This window comes from Cheilinus undulatus, linkage group 11 (assembly GCF_018320785.1).
Source record: "Cheilinus undulatus linkage group 11, ASM1832078v1, whole genome shotgun sequence".
In the NCBI taxonomy this organism is placed as follows: domain Eukaryota; kingdom Metazoa; phylum Chordata; class Actinopteri; order Labriformes; family Labridae; genus Cheilinus; species Cheilinus undulatus.
Window position 1 is genome coordinate 11,565,257 of NC_054875.1, and position 17,681 is coordinate 11,582,937.

The window sequence follows — 17,681 nt, forward strand, 5'->3', positions numbered from 1 at the left end:
ACATGTATGTAAAGAGAAGGACAAGGAAGAGGCTTTCAAATCCAGCACATGTTTGCATCCGTTTAGGTGCAAATCAGCCCTCATTACAAATAGTGGAGGGTCAATTACGCTGCAATGTGGGAAGTGAAGGGCAAGAAATTTCCAAAGGCGCATGATGGGAAACAATCTAAAAAAAAAATCAAATTGTTGTCCTTCAGTTTTAGTCTGTAACTAGAAACTGTGTTACTTACTGAAACACTACTGATGTGAGAGAGTGAAGAGGTTAGTCTTCTAGAGTAAGAGTTTACTCTGTTAGTTTGGTGACAAATGCTGTACACAGATTAGAACATACTCATTATCATTTAATGCATTAATCTTTAACATAATAAGAAAATGACATTATCAAGACAAGAGTGTCCAAACTATGGCCTGGGGGCTGAATGCGGCCTGTAGTCCACTTTTAATTGGCCCGCAGCAAATTTTGAAAATAAAATGAAAAATGTCCCACATTAGAACATGAAGCTTTTGCCTGGCTGTATTTACTTCTTAGTTTCAGCACAAGGTGGTGCTACCATGCTCGTTCTGTAAACAAACATTTTGACTAGAACTAAGACGACACTGTAAATGGTAAACATATTGGCAAACAAGGTAATAAAATCTTGATTTATAATGAACTAATTGATTACTGCAGCAAATAGCAGCACCACTAGCATTCCAGGTGCGTAGCCAGGGCGAAATCTGATTGGCCCCCAAATTCTTAAAATAGTTGACTAGTTGCCTTGTAAACCACTAACTAGCCATGTAAGCACACTCACTCACTTAGAATATCTTAACCTACAGTAGATTGGTTTTACTAACTTTAATACCCTCAATGTGTGGTATATGAGAGTGGCCCCACCATTCTTTTATATTTTATATGTGGCCCTCATTGGAAAAACTTTGGGCCTCTCTGTACAAAGGGAAGTCAGAAGAAATGTTTTAGTGGTTAAATGATGCACCCCCTTCATTGAAACCTAAAGGGAAAATGCAATCAAGAAGAAATTGACAAGCAGACAAGAAGTTAAAGATGTAGATAGGTTGAAATAAGACTTACTCTCACAAGTTATCCAGACGTCCTCTCGCTCTCTTTGGGACGTTGGTTGGTTTGGGTTTGGGCTAATGACTTTACACTCTGATATGTGTTCGGCATTATCAGCACATGTTATAGTAACATCCAGGAAACCACCAGAACCCTTGCTGTATTTAACATCAGGACTGATTGGTTTTCTCTCATTCCCACAATTCAGATGTCTGCAAACAACGTCAGAATTGGGTGATTTCCATGTTTTATCATTGACCCTTAGCCATTGGCCCTTGTGTTTTATCTCCAACCTCCCTGCACATGTCCCAGGCCCGTCTTCCAGTCTCACATCCAAGCTGCCTGTATCATGACAGCAAGAGAAGCAGTTGAGTTATAAAATAAATGAAACATATTCTTCATACCTATAAATGACACTGTATCATTGTCAGATTTAGCTACCACCACTCACCTGCACAAACTACGTTGGCGTAGGAGTTACATCTGAACGGTTTTTTGTCGCGTTTGCCCCAACAGTGCCAAAGTGAAGACTCACTGCCTGAGCATGTAACAAAGTCCATGATCCCATCTACAGGAGACTGCTGTTGCTTATTTGTTTCTATCATCTGGAAAAGAGAAGTCCTGATCGTCTACATCTCTACACAAGCACATAAACACACTCAGTCTCAAACATGCTGAAAGCATGCAGTGAAATACAACCACAAACTGATGCGAAAAGTAAAGTTTTCAACAAGTTTCTAATAATATTTAATGTTGGAGCCGCTCTCATGTCTGCAGGTAGGGTGTTCCATTTACTTGGGGCATAAAAAGTAAAAGCAGTCTCCCCTGCTCTGGAATGAATACGTAGAAAAAGACAGAAAGAAAGGCATATAAAATAGATGTTACAGATTGAATCACAGCTTTTTAACTCAAGCTCTACTCAGCTAAGACTACTCGAGTGTAAATATTTGTTCAGAAAATGTACCTGAAGCTAAAATATCCGCATTATATGCATAGCTATGTTAGCATAGTTACATTAGCTTCAGCAATGTTGGCTTTAGCAAATATACCTGCTTTTTATTGGGGATAGCTACATAGGCTACAGCTCCCCAAAGCTGCAAAAGCTAATGTAGCTATGTTTGCCTTTGGAAAGTTAGCTTTAGCAAACATAGAGCTAACACAGCTACTCAGTAAGTAACTGGCGTTATTTTAAAGTCAATATAGCATAGCGATCGTTATTTGTCGCTATCTGGATTGACAAACAAATACAGAACAGTACAGTATGCTTGTTTAAAGCCTTTGTTCAAGTCTCTTCTGGTTATCTGTTAGACTCGACCACTGTCTGTCATGCAGTCGATAAACTCTCAGCACAAATTTACAGTATTTATCTGTGATCTCCTAATCTGACACAGTGACCAGAGTAACACACAAAGAGATCCCCCAGTCCTCTAAACTCACCTTCCCACACTTTTTCTCCGTACACACCACTTGAGCTTCTTTCTCGGCCCAGGGACTGGAGGCACACACAGGATAATAGGTATCGTTCACCTTTATGTGAACTCTGCCATAGCAAGTGCTCTCTGTGTTTTTGTCCATCAGAACTACTTGGACATCTGCTGTAAGGTTTGAATAAAGATGCAGGTCATTAATTTAAAAAGCCTGTAATTTTGTCTGAAAAGGAAACAGTGAACCATATTGACATGGCTGCCATTTTCCTCAAAGACATGGGAGCACAAATGCTGTCATGGGGATTTATTTTCTTGTAGCCTAATCCAGGTTTCAAACAGAAATAAAAAAATATGGAATCAGTGGGAATGGAAGACAGTGTGTACTTTGAGGCTCTGTCATGTCATTGGTTCCCAAGCAAGGGTCAGGGGCACCACTGGAGCGTGCCAAAGATTTAATGTAAAGTCAAAGGTCTATTTTTTTTTCCTGTTGAGGATCTCCATTTTTCATTCTAATGACACTATCCATGCCTTCATAGCCCTAACAGAAGCTTTTCCAGTAATTCTTAAGTTTGGGTGACTTTCTTTAAAAATTGAATTCACACTAGTAACTTCAATATTCAATGTCTTTATATCCATTTTTTTTTAATCTATTTTTCAGTAGTTTCTTTCGCTAGCTTAGCATTAGCCACCATATTGATTTCCTACAATAGATGTGACATGGGCTGTGACAACCAGTGGCAGGCTGTTCTGCCATCGCATTTTAACAGTTAAGACAGCCTGAAAAGCTCATAATGGAGAAAATGTGGGACAGAGAGACTGTGACATGTATCGCTGTGTTTCTGTGGACAGGAACTACTTTGAATAATGGCTCAAAAAAAGCCAATTCAAAAAAGCACAAAGCCTTTCTTTTGACAGAGTGATTTTTTTTTTTTCTACTCTTTGGTCACTGAGAGATGGGGCAACAAGTTTGTGCATAAAAGTTTTAGTCATTATTGTTTACTGTGTGTCACAAATAAATATCTTTGAGTTTAAATTTCCATTTGATTTCTTCTTTTCTATTTATAGTCCCATAACTTTCAAAATTACTGCAGCACACATTTTCTTAAAGTCGGGGTTGTCATGAACAAAAGGATGTTTAGAGCTTGACTGTGCACCACAGGGTTGATGTTTTACAAGCTTTTTCAGACAACAAGTCCAGTTGAGACAAAATGGCTAAGAAAGAATATCTCAGAGCTCAGCAGGTTAAAAAGTCATACATTTGGGCCCTGTGTCCATATCCAGCTGGCAGCGCTTATATTACCAATGTAGTCCAGCGTTCCCTCAGTGTCAGGCGTTGCTTAAAGTGCTCTCGGTTGAAAACTGTCCAACTTTTGGGCACGGCTGCACTTGTAAATGTCACTTCTCCCTCACGTGCCAATCAAAATCAAGAAGGGGTGGGACTTCTGATAATAGCAGAAGACAAACTGATGTGACTCGGCTTTTTCGTCTTCTTTTGAGGGTAGTTTTCAGGTCTGCAGCTGCTACCTGTGTCAGCACAGGGTCCCTTTACATTGTCTGCATGTCTTCTGTGTGATATTTCCTTGAAACTTAGAAATATCAATAAGCACACAGAGCAATTTTAAAACAATGCCTGTTGAGGCGACTGTCCTGTTCTCTAATAAAGAAAGTTGGATCATGTGAAATATATATTATATCAGATAATGGCTATATTTTAAGAGTTAAGAAAGAGCTGAGACTTGTGTTCATCTCTACAGCTGATTTGATCGTCATAGTTTCAGTCATGACAGAAAAGAAAAAAAATGTCTGTTTAGGCCCTTTCCTCCACTGGGGCCCACAGCCCCAATTTCCCCAATGAAACAGCATCTGAGAGTAAAATAAGAGGAAAATGGCTGCCCTGTGAATAAGGTGAGTGATTTAATGATTTAAGCGTGCGTTAAAATATGTTACCAAGAATCAATAGGAAAATTTACCTGAGCATGTCACTGTCGAACTGTCACTGACTTGTGTTTGATTAGACCTCCCACAGTGCATCTGTTCGCACCAAGTCTCAGGTTTGGTTTCCGTGTCCTTAACAGGAGTCCACTTTCCATCTTTATCTTCTTTTACCAGACGCCCAGAGCACACATTTGATCCAGTTTGATCCAGCTGAACTCTCTCAAAACCTGTTCATGGTCATTTGTATAAGTTTAGTCAAACGTATATGTTACAACACTTAACCTCACGTCTTGGCTTTTCTACAACTTAATAATGATGCCTTCTTGAAGACAGTTTGAAATTTCTGTCCCAGAATTTCTACTAAATGTCATGTAATTTGTTTGAAATGTTGGAAGAATTTCCTATGAAATTTCTCAGGAATTTTCATGGATATTTCAATTTTATTGGAAATTTTAGACATATATGGAATATATTTATAAATACTTAGAAATTTTAGTGTGTAATTTGGTTTGAAATTTTTTTGGATATTTGGGGCCCCTTTTTAAATTTTTTAGGTATTTTCACTGGAATTTGGGAAATGTATTTGTAATTTTCAGAAGTTTGATTTGAATTAAATGGGGATTTGCTCTAAAGTTCTTTGGAAATTTATTTGTAAATTTTTGGCAATTTGATTAGTAATTTGTGGGGTAAGTTTTTCTGACTTTTAAAAAGGTTCAAGGGTATTTTGAAATTTTGTTGATAGTTTCATTGGCGGTTTGAGGGAAATTGCTTTTAAATTTGGTGCATTTTCATGGAAATTTGGGGAAATTCATTTGGATATTTAGTGGGATTCCGTTTTTGTAATTTTTATGTATTTTCAGAGGGAATTTTGGAAATGTATTTGTAATTTCTGGGACTTTGATTTGAATGGAGGGGGTACTCTAAAGATTTTAATAATTTTCATGGAACAAAGGAAATTTATTTGTACAATTTTGGGGAATTTGATCGGGACCTGGGGGGGGGGTCCTTTGAAAATTTCAAAAATTTTGTAAATATTTAAGAGAATTTTAAAATTTTTAAATATTTGGTGGAATATGTAAATTCAGTGAATTTTACAGACATTTAGGGGGAAATTTGCTTTAGGAATTTTCATGGATATTTTAGGGAATTTGCTTTTGGAATTTTCATGGATATTCAGGGAAATTTGGATATTTTGGACAGTTTCGTTTGAAGATTTTGGAATTGGATTTGGAATTGCGGGGGCTAGTCTACTGAAATTTCATAGATTTTCATGGAAATTTAAGGGAGTTTGTTGACATGTTTGAGAAAAGTCCCATCATTTCATGAAAATTTTAAAGAAATTTTATGGGTAAATTTCATTGAAAGTTTGAGGAATTTTCATTTATATTTTAGAGAAATTTCTTGTAAATTTCAGGATTTTTTAGGGAAATTATGGACATTTTCAAAAGATATATTTGAAATTTAGGGAAATTTGGTTTGAAAGTTTTTTGCATTGTCATGGGAATTTTGGAAATTTGCATATTTGGGACTTGTTTATTTTCAGGCATTTTCATGTAATTTCATGAAATCTTGGGTAATGTGTTTCAATTTTTTTTTCTTTTTTGTTTTTAGGGGAAACAAAGGATTTTTAAGAAAAAATTCTTTGAAAGTCTAGGGAATTTGCTTACAATTTTTTTGGAATGTTATGGTTTTATGATGAATTTTCACTGAAGCGTGTGGAATAATCGATTAAATCTGGGGTACTTTTATGGGATATTTTAAAATTTGTTTCAGAATTTTCTTTGAAATTTTAGGTAAATTCTTTGAAATCTCAGGGAATTTCTGTGGATTTTGGAAAGAAAAAATTCCAATAAATTCAATACTTGTAGTTGAAAGTGTGTTGATGCTTGGCCTGAACTTGTGGTCCATTATCAAAATGACTCCACCATACCTGTCTCAATGACTGACACAATTTCTGACTGACTGAAGACCCCCAGCATACTGGCCCACACAAAACGTCATGAACTTATCTAGTGCTGTATGTTCTGCAGAAAAAGGACCTTCAGGAGATCTGTGAATAGAATTTTGGTGCAAACTAATTCCTATTTAAGGACAAAGCTGAGGTTTTAAACTTCTCTGGTCCTACTGATCCCAAATAAGTGTGAGAAAATAAAAACATATTCCAAACTGAAACTAAGGGGTCAGGAGGTTAAGTAAACTTAATGAGTCGATATACAACCTGTGCAAAATGTGAATAATGACTTCAGTGATGTGTTTCAACACTTAGATGAACCTAAGGACATGATACTTTACCTTTGCATATAACAGAAGCAGGTTTTTGGCATTGTCGGTCTGATTCCTGGTCGGCACACTGCCACAGGTTTGTTAAATTCTTCGTGTCCAAACACTTGATCGTCATGAACTTAGAGTTTGAGGGTTTTTTCCAGCCAAACCACTGATACTCAGGGATTTTCTCGGCGTCGCCACAGCCAAGGCTCTTACACAAAAGGTTGGCTTCATTGATTCCTTAAAATGACACAAAATATTTGGCCATTAACATATCAATAACCATGAAGGACTGCCACAAGTAGGAATGAAAGAAGGAAAGTAAAGAAAACTATCATAATGATAACGGGAACACTATTAGATAAAGCCTTTGATTTGTGAAAATGTTTAGAGCAGCCTTTCCTAAACTGAAGATACCCTTGATGTAGGGGAACAGCTGTGAAAAATCCACAGATGAATCACAACAATTTGAAGCTGCTGGTGACTCTGGGGCCCAGAGAACCTCCTGATTCAGCTTTACACCCTAGGTGTGTAAAGCTGTATTTCAGCCCCCTTTAACCAATTCCCATAAAAGGAAAGTTTGGCTCAGAAATATATATTTTCAAACAGTTTCATTCACTGATGAATGCCTTGCTACGCTGGATCGTCCAGGTTAATGGGGTTCTGGGTGGTTGGTGGTCGTTAAGGTGATGTCAAAGAAGAGCTCCTATGTTTGTTTGGAACTTGATCTGTAAGATGGTTTTGATTTAGTTTTGATTTCAACAGATTTCAATCCAATAGAAATGATTGAGTGTTTTGAAACTGTGTTTTGCAAAATAATTTGGAGCACTGCATTTGAAGTTATTCTACAAAAGAAATGCCACTGTCATGATAGGTAATTGTGTCGAATAAAATCCAGACTGCAATATAATTACTGAAGGATTAAAAAAATCCTACTGACTGCCAATTAAACTGACTATTAAGGAAAAAATGAACAAAAAAGAATATGCTTAATAATTTAGTACACAGTGTATATTTTTTATTTAATATTTATCTCTTATACTGATGATTTCGTATAGTCATGATGTGCCATAGTAGGATATTTAACAAACACCAGTGAATCAAACACCAGTTAAACCATGACACCAGTTCTGTGCAGCATACAAAATAAATTATGAAAAGTTGGCATTAAATATAAATCTTCTGGGTTTGTTTATTTAAATTTGGGGCCTAGAATCACTTTTTTACCATTGAAAACCTTATTTCAATAACTCAAATTGGATTAATGGTTTTTATTTTTTGCAAACAGCCTTTTTGGGTCAACTTGCAGTACCCCCTGTGCCCACCAGAGGGCCCCAACCCACACTTTGAGAAGCGCTGCCTTCTTAATTACAATAAAAGTAAGAATAACCCTCTTGGGTTGATTAATAGCATGTTTTTAGGGGTTTTCCAATGTTTTGGTCAATCTTCCATGTTAATACAGCATAGAAATATGATTTGAATATCCTCTGAATCTGTAGATTCTAAGCATTCCCCTCCATTAGTGATAGATCATAAGATAGAAAACATCAGATCTCAAGAAAAAGATGTCAGGAGAACATGAGTCCAGGATATGTAGGTGTAGTGGTGAGTGTATTTATCACTGGAGATAATAGGCAGTGAAAATAACCTCTCACAGTTTTTCTAGTAATTTTGGAATTCTGGTCTTTTGAGTGATATATATAGGATCATGCCTGATGTCATTTAAACCAGCAAGGTGTTTGTCAAGAAGGTTAAAACCCACTTCTACTCCCCATTTTTCTCTTTCACCAGGTTGATCTTTAATTATCTGTGTTTTAACAGGGTCACTGCAGATTTGGCCTAAAAAAACCCTTCAGTACCCAAATGAGTAACGTCGCCCAGACTTTTTCCAGACTGAAACCCAAACACTGAAAGCTCTTCCAAAGACTTGATCCTGTTGAAGTATCTCGCTGATTCTTACCCCAGGTGCCAGGGCAGAAGTAACCCGATGTTCCTCCCTCAATGGAGTACTTGACAACTCCTGCACATTTATGCGGCTCCAGTTTGATACTGACTTTATCTAGAAAAATCAAACAAAGAGGAGTCGAGAACAGACACAATCAACAGCACAATTTAAATATCAACCCAAGCTGCTAAAGCAATGATCTCAGACACTGCAGAGGCCTTTACTGCACATATTTTCTCAAAAGTGTGAAATGTAAACTTACTGGAGCATTCAAAGGTTCTAAAAGTGTCATCCCTCTGGTGGCTGATGTCCCACTCAGGCTCGCCGCAGTCCCACAGTTGCTTCTCGTTTCCTTTGCACTTCACATCATCAAGCCAAACTTTGCCGTCCAAGGGCCGAAGCCCATAGCCCGTGGAGTTCACCCTGGTCCCACAGTGGGTGCTCTTGCACACCACCTTCTCAGCGTTTTCGTTCCAGTTGTTGTTCCCAACGTAGCCCCAAGTCTTCTTGTAGTAGATTTCGACATGGCCCTTACATGGCTCTTTGTCATCCTTTATAATCAGCCACTTTGGTTCACCTGCAAACAGAATAAGCAAGCACATTCTAGTCATACAATTTTAAAATTTCATTTTAGCGTTTTTTTTTTTTTTTTTCTGAAGTTCAGATTCATGGTAACCCTTTAAAAATGGCATTTTCTCTGATAGTCCAAACAGGAGTCTTAAAAGAACCCTTAAAATTAAAGTCCATCCCAGTTTTAGGCCCAGTCCTCTTAACTGGTGCCACTGCAGACACGGCACTCATTAGTGATGTTAACAACAGATTAGAGTTTCCCATAGAGCTGCAGGTTGGAAAAGATGAGCTGACTTACAAAGCAAGGTCAAAAAAGTTTTAGCTACACGGGTCCTAGAGGTCCTATCAAAGTCTAACAAAGTCTTAAAGCAGACATTTTAAAATTAAGGGTCAAATAAGTCCTGCAAAGTCAACAAGGGTAAGATTATCTGAGACATGCCTGAATATCTTTGACAGATTTGATAAATCGCAGGAATTCTGAAGTTAATCTTGATTAATCACACCCCTCTGTGGCTTCAGAGAGACACTGACATGGACTGACCCAAGTGAGCTTAAAGCTCAGAGCTGACTCCACCCCTCAGAAATTTAAAAAATGCACATAAAGTGGACAGTCTGGCACTGAGAGGAGGGAGGGGAAAGGGACGGGGTTTTCCAAATGGTACAGGAGGGACTGGCAGTGACGTCCCCTAGCCAGAGAAAAATGGAGTCCTGCAGCAATACCGCCCCAAAGTGATCATTTGAGGTGGAGGATTTCCCCTCCAGCAGTATTGCTGTGGTGGACCATGGTGCTGGAGCCCTACCTGTTTGTTCCAGCACCGCATTACTGAAGCCAGAGCTCTCAGAGCGGAGGCAGGGCAGGTGCAGGAGAGGATGGGAGCAGTCTGACGTTAGAGGTGTTAACATTCTACCTTTTATATATGAATAAGCAACAAAGTTTGTGATGTAGAAAGCTGCCAGCAGAGGGTCTCCATGTCACACAGGCTGAGCTATTTCACAAACGACTTTAAAAAGCTTTACAACTTTACAAAGGTCTTGGTTTGAGCTGTTTCATCAAAATTATGTCAGATACTTTGGTAAATATTCATTTATGGTCTTTGCTACATTACTTATTTAGAGCATTTACTGGATAAAATACAGTATGAATGAGTGGAAGATGGGGATGCAGGTTTAAATGTGGGGGACTTAAGACGAAAAACATGAAGACAGAAGGAAACACCAACACTTAAGAGACAACATGCAATAAATAAATAAAGAAATAGGGATCATGGAAATCAAAGCTGAGTGCCACATACATGTTTAATTTATCAATATATATTTTGATTGGATGGGTCTTAAGTAGGTTTTTTAAAAAGAGCTGAATTTGAAGAAAAAAATTGTCCAGCTACCCTGGTTAACCCATTAAAACCTACAGGATCACCGGCGCTCCCGTTTGAATATCTGTTTTCAACCACGGATAGAATTGTGACCAAAGAAAGAGCAATAATTCTTTTTGCATGTAAAACTAGAGGAGTAACACTAACACATCACACATTCAATGAGTCCCAGAGTACTGCTTCCTTCCAGAAATATCCTTCCTTCTTTTGTGTAAATGTAGTATAAAGCACACACATAAAAAAAAAACAATATAATATAATCTGGGCTATAAATGTGTTGTTTTCTTTCAGGTCAGAAGTCGCGCTTGTTGTTTCACCTCGGTCTCCTGTAAACACATGTATGCTCAAAAGTATCTAGCACACTTAGAGATTTGATTGCACTGCTGTAAATAGTTTATTTTTATAAAGATACTGTCTTCTTGCAAATTGAGCACAATTTCATTTTATTTTCATTTTTGCAAGTTTGTAAAGATGAGCATATTTCAAAAATGAAGTTATGACCATACTCAAAATCATGTTTTTGTGATTTGAAATGATCTTGTGAAACTTTTTTACAATCACAGTTTTGAGGCATACAGCTATGACATCTCTGTATTTAGGAAAATGTGTTAAAAAACAAAAAACACTTTTCATTTATCTTGTGGTTTTTTGCACTTTTGAGCTATTTATTTTCATTACTATAGACTTATCACATAAACATCAATAAAATGTGGGTTCTAAGGGTTGGATTGATGTCTAGCCAATTCAAATACTCAAAAATGACACTACAGCATGCAAAAATGTAAAGATATGCTCTCACAGACTTGTTCTATGGCAGGTCATCAAGGGTTAAAACATTCTCTCAGGTGTAAATATATCATTAATGACCTTTTCCAGTGTTGTTTGGAAATAACCTTCCTGACATGAAGTCTGTCCCAGATAATGGCGAGGTTGTTCGTTTTATTAAGAGAAAGACCAAAAATCCTGATATTGATTAAAGTTTTACAGCAGAGATGAGCAACTTTGGTTCCTGAGAGGGCCGCAGTAATTTAATCGTCACTGCCAAAGAGGAAATAATGACACAAATGAAAGATTACTCTCAATAACAAACTGAGCGCGAGTTAAGTTTTCATCAGAATGTATTATTACAAAAATATATCTAAATCAAATGCAAACATAATGCTTAATTTAAGTAAATACAGAATTCACAACAATTTGAAATTTTTCAGTGCAGTGAGTATAGTATTTACTATTTTTTATTGTATTTTACTCTTTAAAACAAATGAATTTTTAATACACATAAACTAGTTTTACAGATCAATCACAGTCAATTATATCTCTAGTTTTTAAATAATACAAACTTACAAAAGACAACAGATTTTTTACTATTTTCAATAGATTCATGGCAGATTTTTTTGATGTTTTCTTCCTATTCACATTGTGCTGATATTTAAATTGGCTTTCAGGCTGCATCATTTAAGGTGAGGACCACATGTGGCCCTCAGGCCACCAGTTGACCACCTTTGTTTCACAGTTACAGTCTTTAAAACTGGTGAACTTTGTAAAAGATCATAGAGCGGTATAATGAATAGAAACAAATGATCACAAATTTTCACACTAGAACTATACCACTGCCTTTAAAAGCAAAGCTAAACATATTTAATGATAAGTGGAGCAAAAAAAAACACACACCAGCGCTGGACTAACGCGCTGCATCATTGGACGTGGCTGAATCATCATCAACAGTCAAACATGCCACCGGCCTCTGCTGGGCCGTGTAAACCACCAGAGCTGAAAGATCACTCTGGGATCACCTCCCCGCCTCACTGCGTACGTTAAAAAAATCATAGGAGCAGTGGTATTTCACTAGCAGCTGAAGCCTCCTGTTTATTTCACGATTTTTTTTTCCTGTGCTCTCAAATAGAGCTGCTACAACAGCCTTGTAAAAGAGTAAAACTTCAACACTCAAATTCAAAAATAAGTTGATTGTTTTTCAGCAGAGATGATTTGAAAGCTGAAATTTGTTTGTGAAAAAAGATAAAAACTCAGTTTATTTATTCAAAAATAACAGAAATGTTTGTAACTGATGAATATTTAAATCTGAAACATAAGTGCATTAAGTTTTGCAGCTGTGTTAGCATTTATGGAAATTCTATTTCTGCTGTTTAACCTGGCATTCAAATATTATTACAAAATTTATTCCAGCATAACCTTAAATAGATTTTTGATTTTATTGTATGAAAGACTGAAAAAAGTTTCGTAATTGCAACAATATCCAAAAATATAGTTAATAGTCCTTTATCCAAATGCATATTATTATGCATGCCTTTCCCTGATTCATGAAAAACACATCTATAACCTTTTTTTTTTTTTGTCTTTAAGATTATTTTTTGGTCTTTTTTCTTCATCTAATAGGACAGCTGAGGAGAGACAGGAAACAAGGAGAAGGGGAGAAAAAGTGCACTAAAAAGTGCTAAAAATGGGGATCTATCCGGGGACCTACACGGGCGGCTGCTCTACCCAATGAGCCAAACCAGCACCCAGACACATTTAAAATCTGGAAGACACTTCCTGAAGCTCCTGCATGCACATCCAAAAATAGCCCCCCCTTAATTTTTTTCAATACTTAAGTCTTATTCTTTTTCATCATATAGCCACAGAACAATATAAAAGACAGCAAGCAAAACAAAGACAGTAAGACAAACTCGTCCCTTTTAAAACTGTCTTAATATTCATAACAAACACAGGAGTGAGAAGGCATGTGAAAGGGGAAAAAACTAATATATGCATACACCAACACAAATGCATACGTATCAATACATCACACAAGCACACATACCTGCATATATACAGCGGCCATGCATATGAGCACTGATAAATATGAAATATGGCTATTTTTATTATTATTATTATTATTACTACTACTATTCTACAAGACTGCACTTACAAGGATTAAACCACGTGGTTCACAGTCACACTGAGTGTTATATTAAAGGTCAGGTATTCTCGCACAACTGTAAGTGACGTCTTTAGTTCCAGCTACTGATTGAAGTCCACGTGTTTTTGCTGAGGCATCAGAAACAGATTAGCATACAAGATTAGTGATGCAATTTTGAGTGAAACTGAACAAAACAGCAGCTAAATCTTTTCAAACATTAACTATAAGGTGCGTGTTTCACGTGCACGTGTGTTTGAACGGCACAAAAGACTGAGTGACGGCAGAGAGGATGTCCGAGGCAATAACCGCGACCATGCACATTAAAAAAACTATGAAAACATTCAACAAATTGTTTGAAATTATTGACAACTCAGCAGAAGAATGATGGCAGAAATGGTCTCCTCTGATAAAGAGATAATTTGGCACATTTGCATGAAAATTTGACCTAAAGTGTCAAAGTTGTCCCTGACTCCCGATCAGTGGGAAAAACGCAAGCATATTTGTGGAGACATTTCAGAACTACTAAGGAAAACCCAAATTTACTGGGAGTGAGATCTTCCGATACGATCCTGAGACAAAACAGCAGGCAATGCATTGGAAAACACCATCATCACCAAGGATGAAGCACAACAAAGCAAATCCAAATATTAACAGCAGTGTGTCGATGCAGAGGGGGGTGTATTGAAGAAGAAAATCATTTAAAAATTCTATGTTTGATAAAATTCTATTGCAGCATACTGTGGTTTTATAATAGCCATACGAGTGTTAATTTCGTCAACTAAAACTATGACCAAACCAATTCGTCTACAGCCTTTTTTTCCATGACAAAAACTCGACTAAAACTAACAAAAATAGATCTGTGATGACTAAAACTGACAAAAACTAAGTTAAGTTTTTGTCAAAATGACTATAACTAAGAATAAAATAAAAAATAGCTGCCAAAATTTATGCTGAGCTAACCTTGTACATGCACATGCTCCTGCATGCGTGCACTGACATACCAACACTATATTTCATGAAAAAATTTCAGACCAGACATGTCATCTAATACAGCTAATAAAGGGTTACAACAAATCCACACTTTTCAGCAGAAAACATTTCCTTGCATCAATAAACAGTTCAGTCATTTTTCTGATAGTGAACCGTTGACATTTGAGAACAGTGACATTTCTGATGTCCATTTAAAACAGAGATGGGGAATCTGCTAAAGTTAAGTCTGCAGAGAAAACGCATGTTTTACCTTGTAGGTTCACCGGCCCCAGGTGAGCAAGAAAGAGGAGGAGGAGGAAGAACCACATCATGACCTTAGCTCATGATGAGAAATGAAGCACCTGAAAAATCAGCTCAGCTTTAAACTGAAGAGGACCTGCCCTCAACCAGGATGTGAACTACAGAGCCTTAATAAGAATGATGAGTTCCTCTGAGTGGAAGCATGGTTTTATAGTTTACAGTTTTGTGCCATTAATTTCTGTTCTTTATCTTTGCCATCATGAAAATGTACAAAACTAGATTCCTGCATGAGGCTGATTCCTCTAATGAAGATGCTGACATGCATGTAATTCATGCCACCACTGGTTTGGTGGCACTATTCCCCTCACTGTAACGCAAAAGTACTGCAGTTCAGTCTTATTATTAGACAAGACATATGCTGAAATAAAGAACATTTCTACAGACAGACAAATTTAGCTACTACATGTGTGTTTTTTTCATAAAGTGTGCAGCACCATGAGCCTTGCTTGCATGCACAGCTGGCGGAGGCGGGTGATGTTTTTTAACCAGGCTGAATGGTTTCTGTGCAGAAGTCCAAGCGTCAAACCTTAATTTAAAAATGATGAATGCAGCCATTTCCAAAAATAACAACATGATTTTATCTTGTGAAATATTAACCTTTTAACCAGTAGACAGGAAGTCCTCACTCATAAACCACCTTGCACCTTCATAAAAGTGAGCTTCCCTGTGAGTGGTGGTATGATTTGTACGTTGCAATCAGAAAATGCATGAACTGTTACGTACATCTGCAGAATTCAGCTAGTGCCAGAATGATAACTCACATGTAAAAGGAATTGGCATTTTTAAATCTGGGATGAAGAAAGAATAAGTCTTCTAGAAGTTACATTATTTTACATTTTACACTGGTATTTATTGTGGAGAATTGCAGGGGTGGATAAAGTACCAGATAAAGTACCAGACTATTGTACCCTACCATTGTACGGGTCTATAATCTACTCTTGTAAAAGTGATATTGCATTTTTAATTTGACATGCAGTCATTCTTTAATTTCCTCATCTACTGTCTGTTCCAATAAACATAATAAATAATTTTCCAACCTGATATCATAGATTAACCATAGACTGTTCTTTCCTGTAGGCTGGGCCGATATGTTATGATAACAAAAGACGATGCATGAATCAATACTAATAACATATCTTTATTTATTGACTCTGATCACAGCAGTTTATTCACTGATTTGTTTAACTTAAAGCCTTTTAGTAATCATGAAAACATGGGCTGAACCATTTGGACAAAAAAGTAACTGATTATTTTGACTCATATTGTAGATGCAATGTGAATTGTTGTATTGAAGGGAAAGAGCATTTTGATGTCATTCTCAATTATGATTAAAAAATAAAAAGGGAAATTTTTGCAAATTGTTCTAGAAAAAAATGCTTTGGTGTTTGCATGATGTGCAGAGCATCTTTGCTGCAAAAAAAAAAAAAATTGTATGACTTTTTTTTTTTCTACACATTTCAGGTCAAAGAATAATTTTGCAACTTCTGCAATTTGAAAATTGCAGTAAGAGATATTGTGTTTAATCTAAATCTAGATTAATTACTAATAACTTTCCATACTGACAGTCACAATAACAGACTATGGATCTCCATTTAGGTTGTTCAGGTAAAGTCAAATCTAAATTACAAACTCAAATACAACAGCTGTTTATTGATGTGAAGAGGAATAATTCACTCTCTAAGTGCCCTTTTGCAGTCAGCAGAGGTGGAGTATTGTACCCAAGTAAAAGTAAAGTGACTCTGGTTAAAATGCGAGTGGAATTAAACGTACTAATTTCAAAATGTACTCAAAAAAGTACAAGTACCCCATAAAACTACTGTTGGAATCAAAAGCACAGTCATCATTTTTGCACACTTTAGATCGTAGACTATCAGTCTGTTGGATAAAATATGAATTTCACAGAAATGTTAAACAAATAATTGTGTACATCTGAAGGAAATGTATGTGGATGTTTTTCTTCTCTCTATCAAACAGTTCCTCTGAGAGTTACAAAGGTAAAATTTCTAAATTTGGACTCATCATAAAGACCTGAACGTTCCCATTTTCAACAAATTCAATCAAGTTCTCCAGATCTCTTTATCTGTTAAAGACTCAACTTAAAGAAAACTACTAATAGTCCTTAAAAGTGAGGCCACCCATAAAGGGGGTAAAGGAGAGAGCTTTCTGGAGCCCAGCCAAATAGAGGTCCCATCATGGTCCTTTGTAAAGTTAGTCTTTGATTACCATACTTTATATTTAACAACCACTCTTATCAAAGAAGCTTAAAGGAATACTATCTATTTATGCTGTGGTCAATGTAGCATTTTTCAAAAAGTAAACTTTTTCTCTTAGAACAGGGTTACCTCAGTTTTAGCTATGCTCACAGTGTGTAAGGGCATGTGAACTAAAACACTTGGAATGTAATGTCAGACAGAGTTGAGCCATGATGCACAAATGCCAGGATGCCAGAGAATAATCTAGACAGTGGTGTGTGTGTGTGTGGGGCAGTCACCCCCCCCCCCCCCCCGTGGCCCAACTGTTGAAAACGCGCGCTAAAGTGCCCTCTTGGGAGGCAAAACGTGTGTTAAAGTGCCCTCTTGGGAGCCAAAATACACGCTAAAGTGCCCTCTTGGGGGCCAAAGCAAACACTCAAGTGCCCTTGAGAGCCAAAACACATGCTAAAGTGCCCTCTTTGGAAGTCATACTTTATTAATCCCTGAAGGGAAATTCACAGTTTACACTTTATTTGTTATATATGCTACATAAACATAGGCTGAATTACATGCAAATACACATGCACAAACAGGTTAAAATCACCGGGCCTGTTGAACAACTGTTCAAGATAAATGTAGAGTAAAAGCTCCTGGCAGGCGATTTATTCAACATGTGGAAACATTATTTAAAGAAAAGCAAAGAAAAGAGC

General features: G+C 36.9%; 1 protein-coding gene across 3 annotated transcripts in view; it reads right to left on the reverse strand.

Annotated features, from left to right (window-relative positions):
* Positions 1 to 14,855, reverse strand: part of LOC121517895 (scavenger receptor cysteine-rich type 1 protein M130) — a 28,898-nt gene extending 14,043 nt beyond the window's left edge. For 2 of the 3 annotated variants that reach the window (XM_041799996.1, XM_041799994.1), the window contains exons 1-8: positions 14,730 to 14,855; positions 8,892 to 9,206; positions 8,645 to 8,743; positions 6,712 to 6,924; positions 4,455 to 4,646; positions 2,495 to 2,652; positions 1,509 to 1,662; positions 1,073 to 1,399 (exon numbers count right to left, since the gene is read on the reverse strand). In XM_041799996.1, coding sequence (XP_041655930.1) covers positions 1,073 to 1,399; positions 1,509 to 1,662; positions 2,495 to 2,652; positions 4,455 to 4,646; positions 6,712 to 6,924; positions 8,645 to 8,743; positions 8,892 to 9,206; positions 14,730 to 14,790 — 1,519 coding nt within the window. In that variant the 5' untranslated portion in view covers positions 14,791 to 14,855. The remainder of the gene's footprint in view (positions 1 to 1,072; positions 1,400 to 1,508; positions 1,663 to 2,494; positions 2,653 to 4,454; positions 4,647 to 6,711; positions 6,925 to 8,644; positions 8,744 to 8,891; positions 9,207 to 14,729) is intronic. The other variant, XM_041799995.1, reaches the window with a different exon arrangement.
* Between the last annotated feature and the right edge of the window lie 2,826 nt (positions 14,856 to 17,681).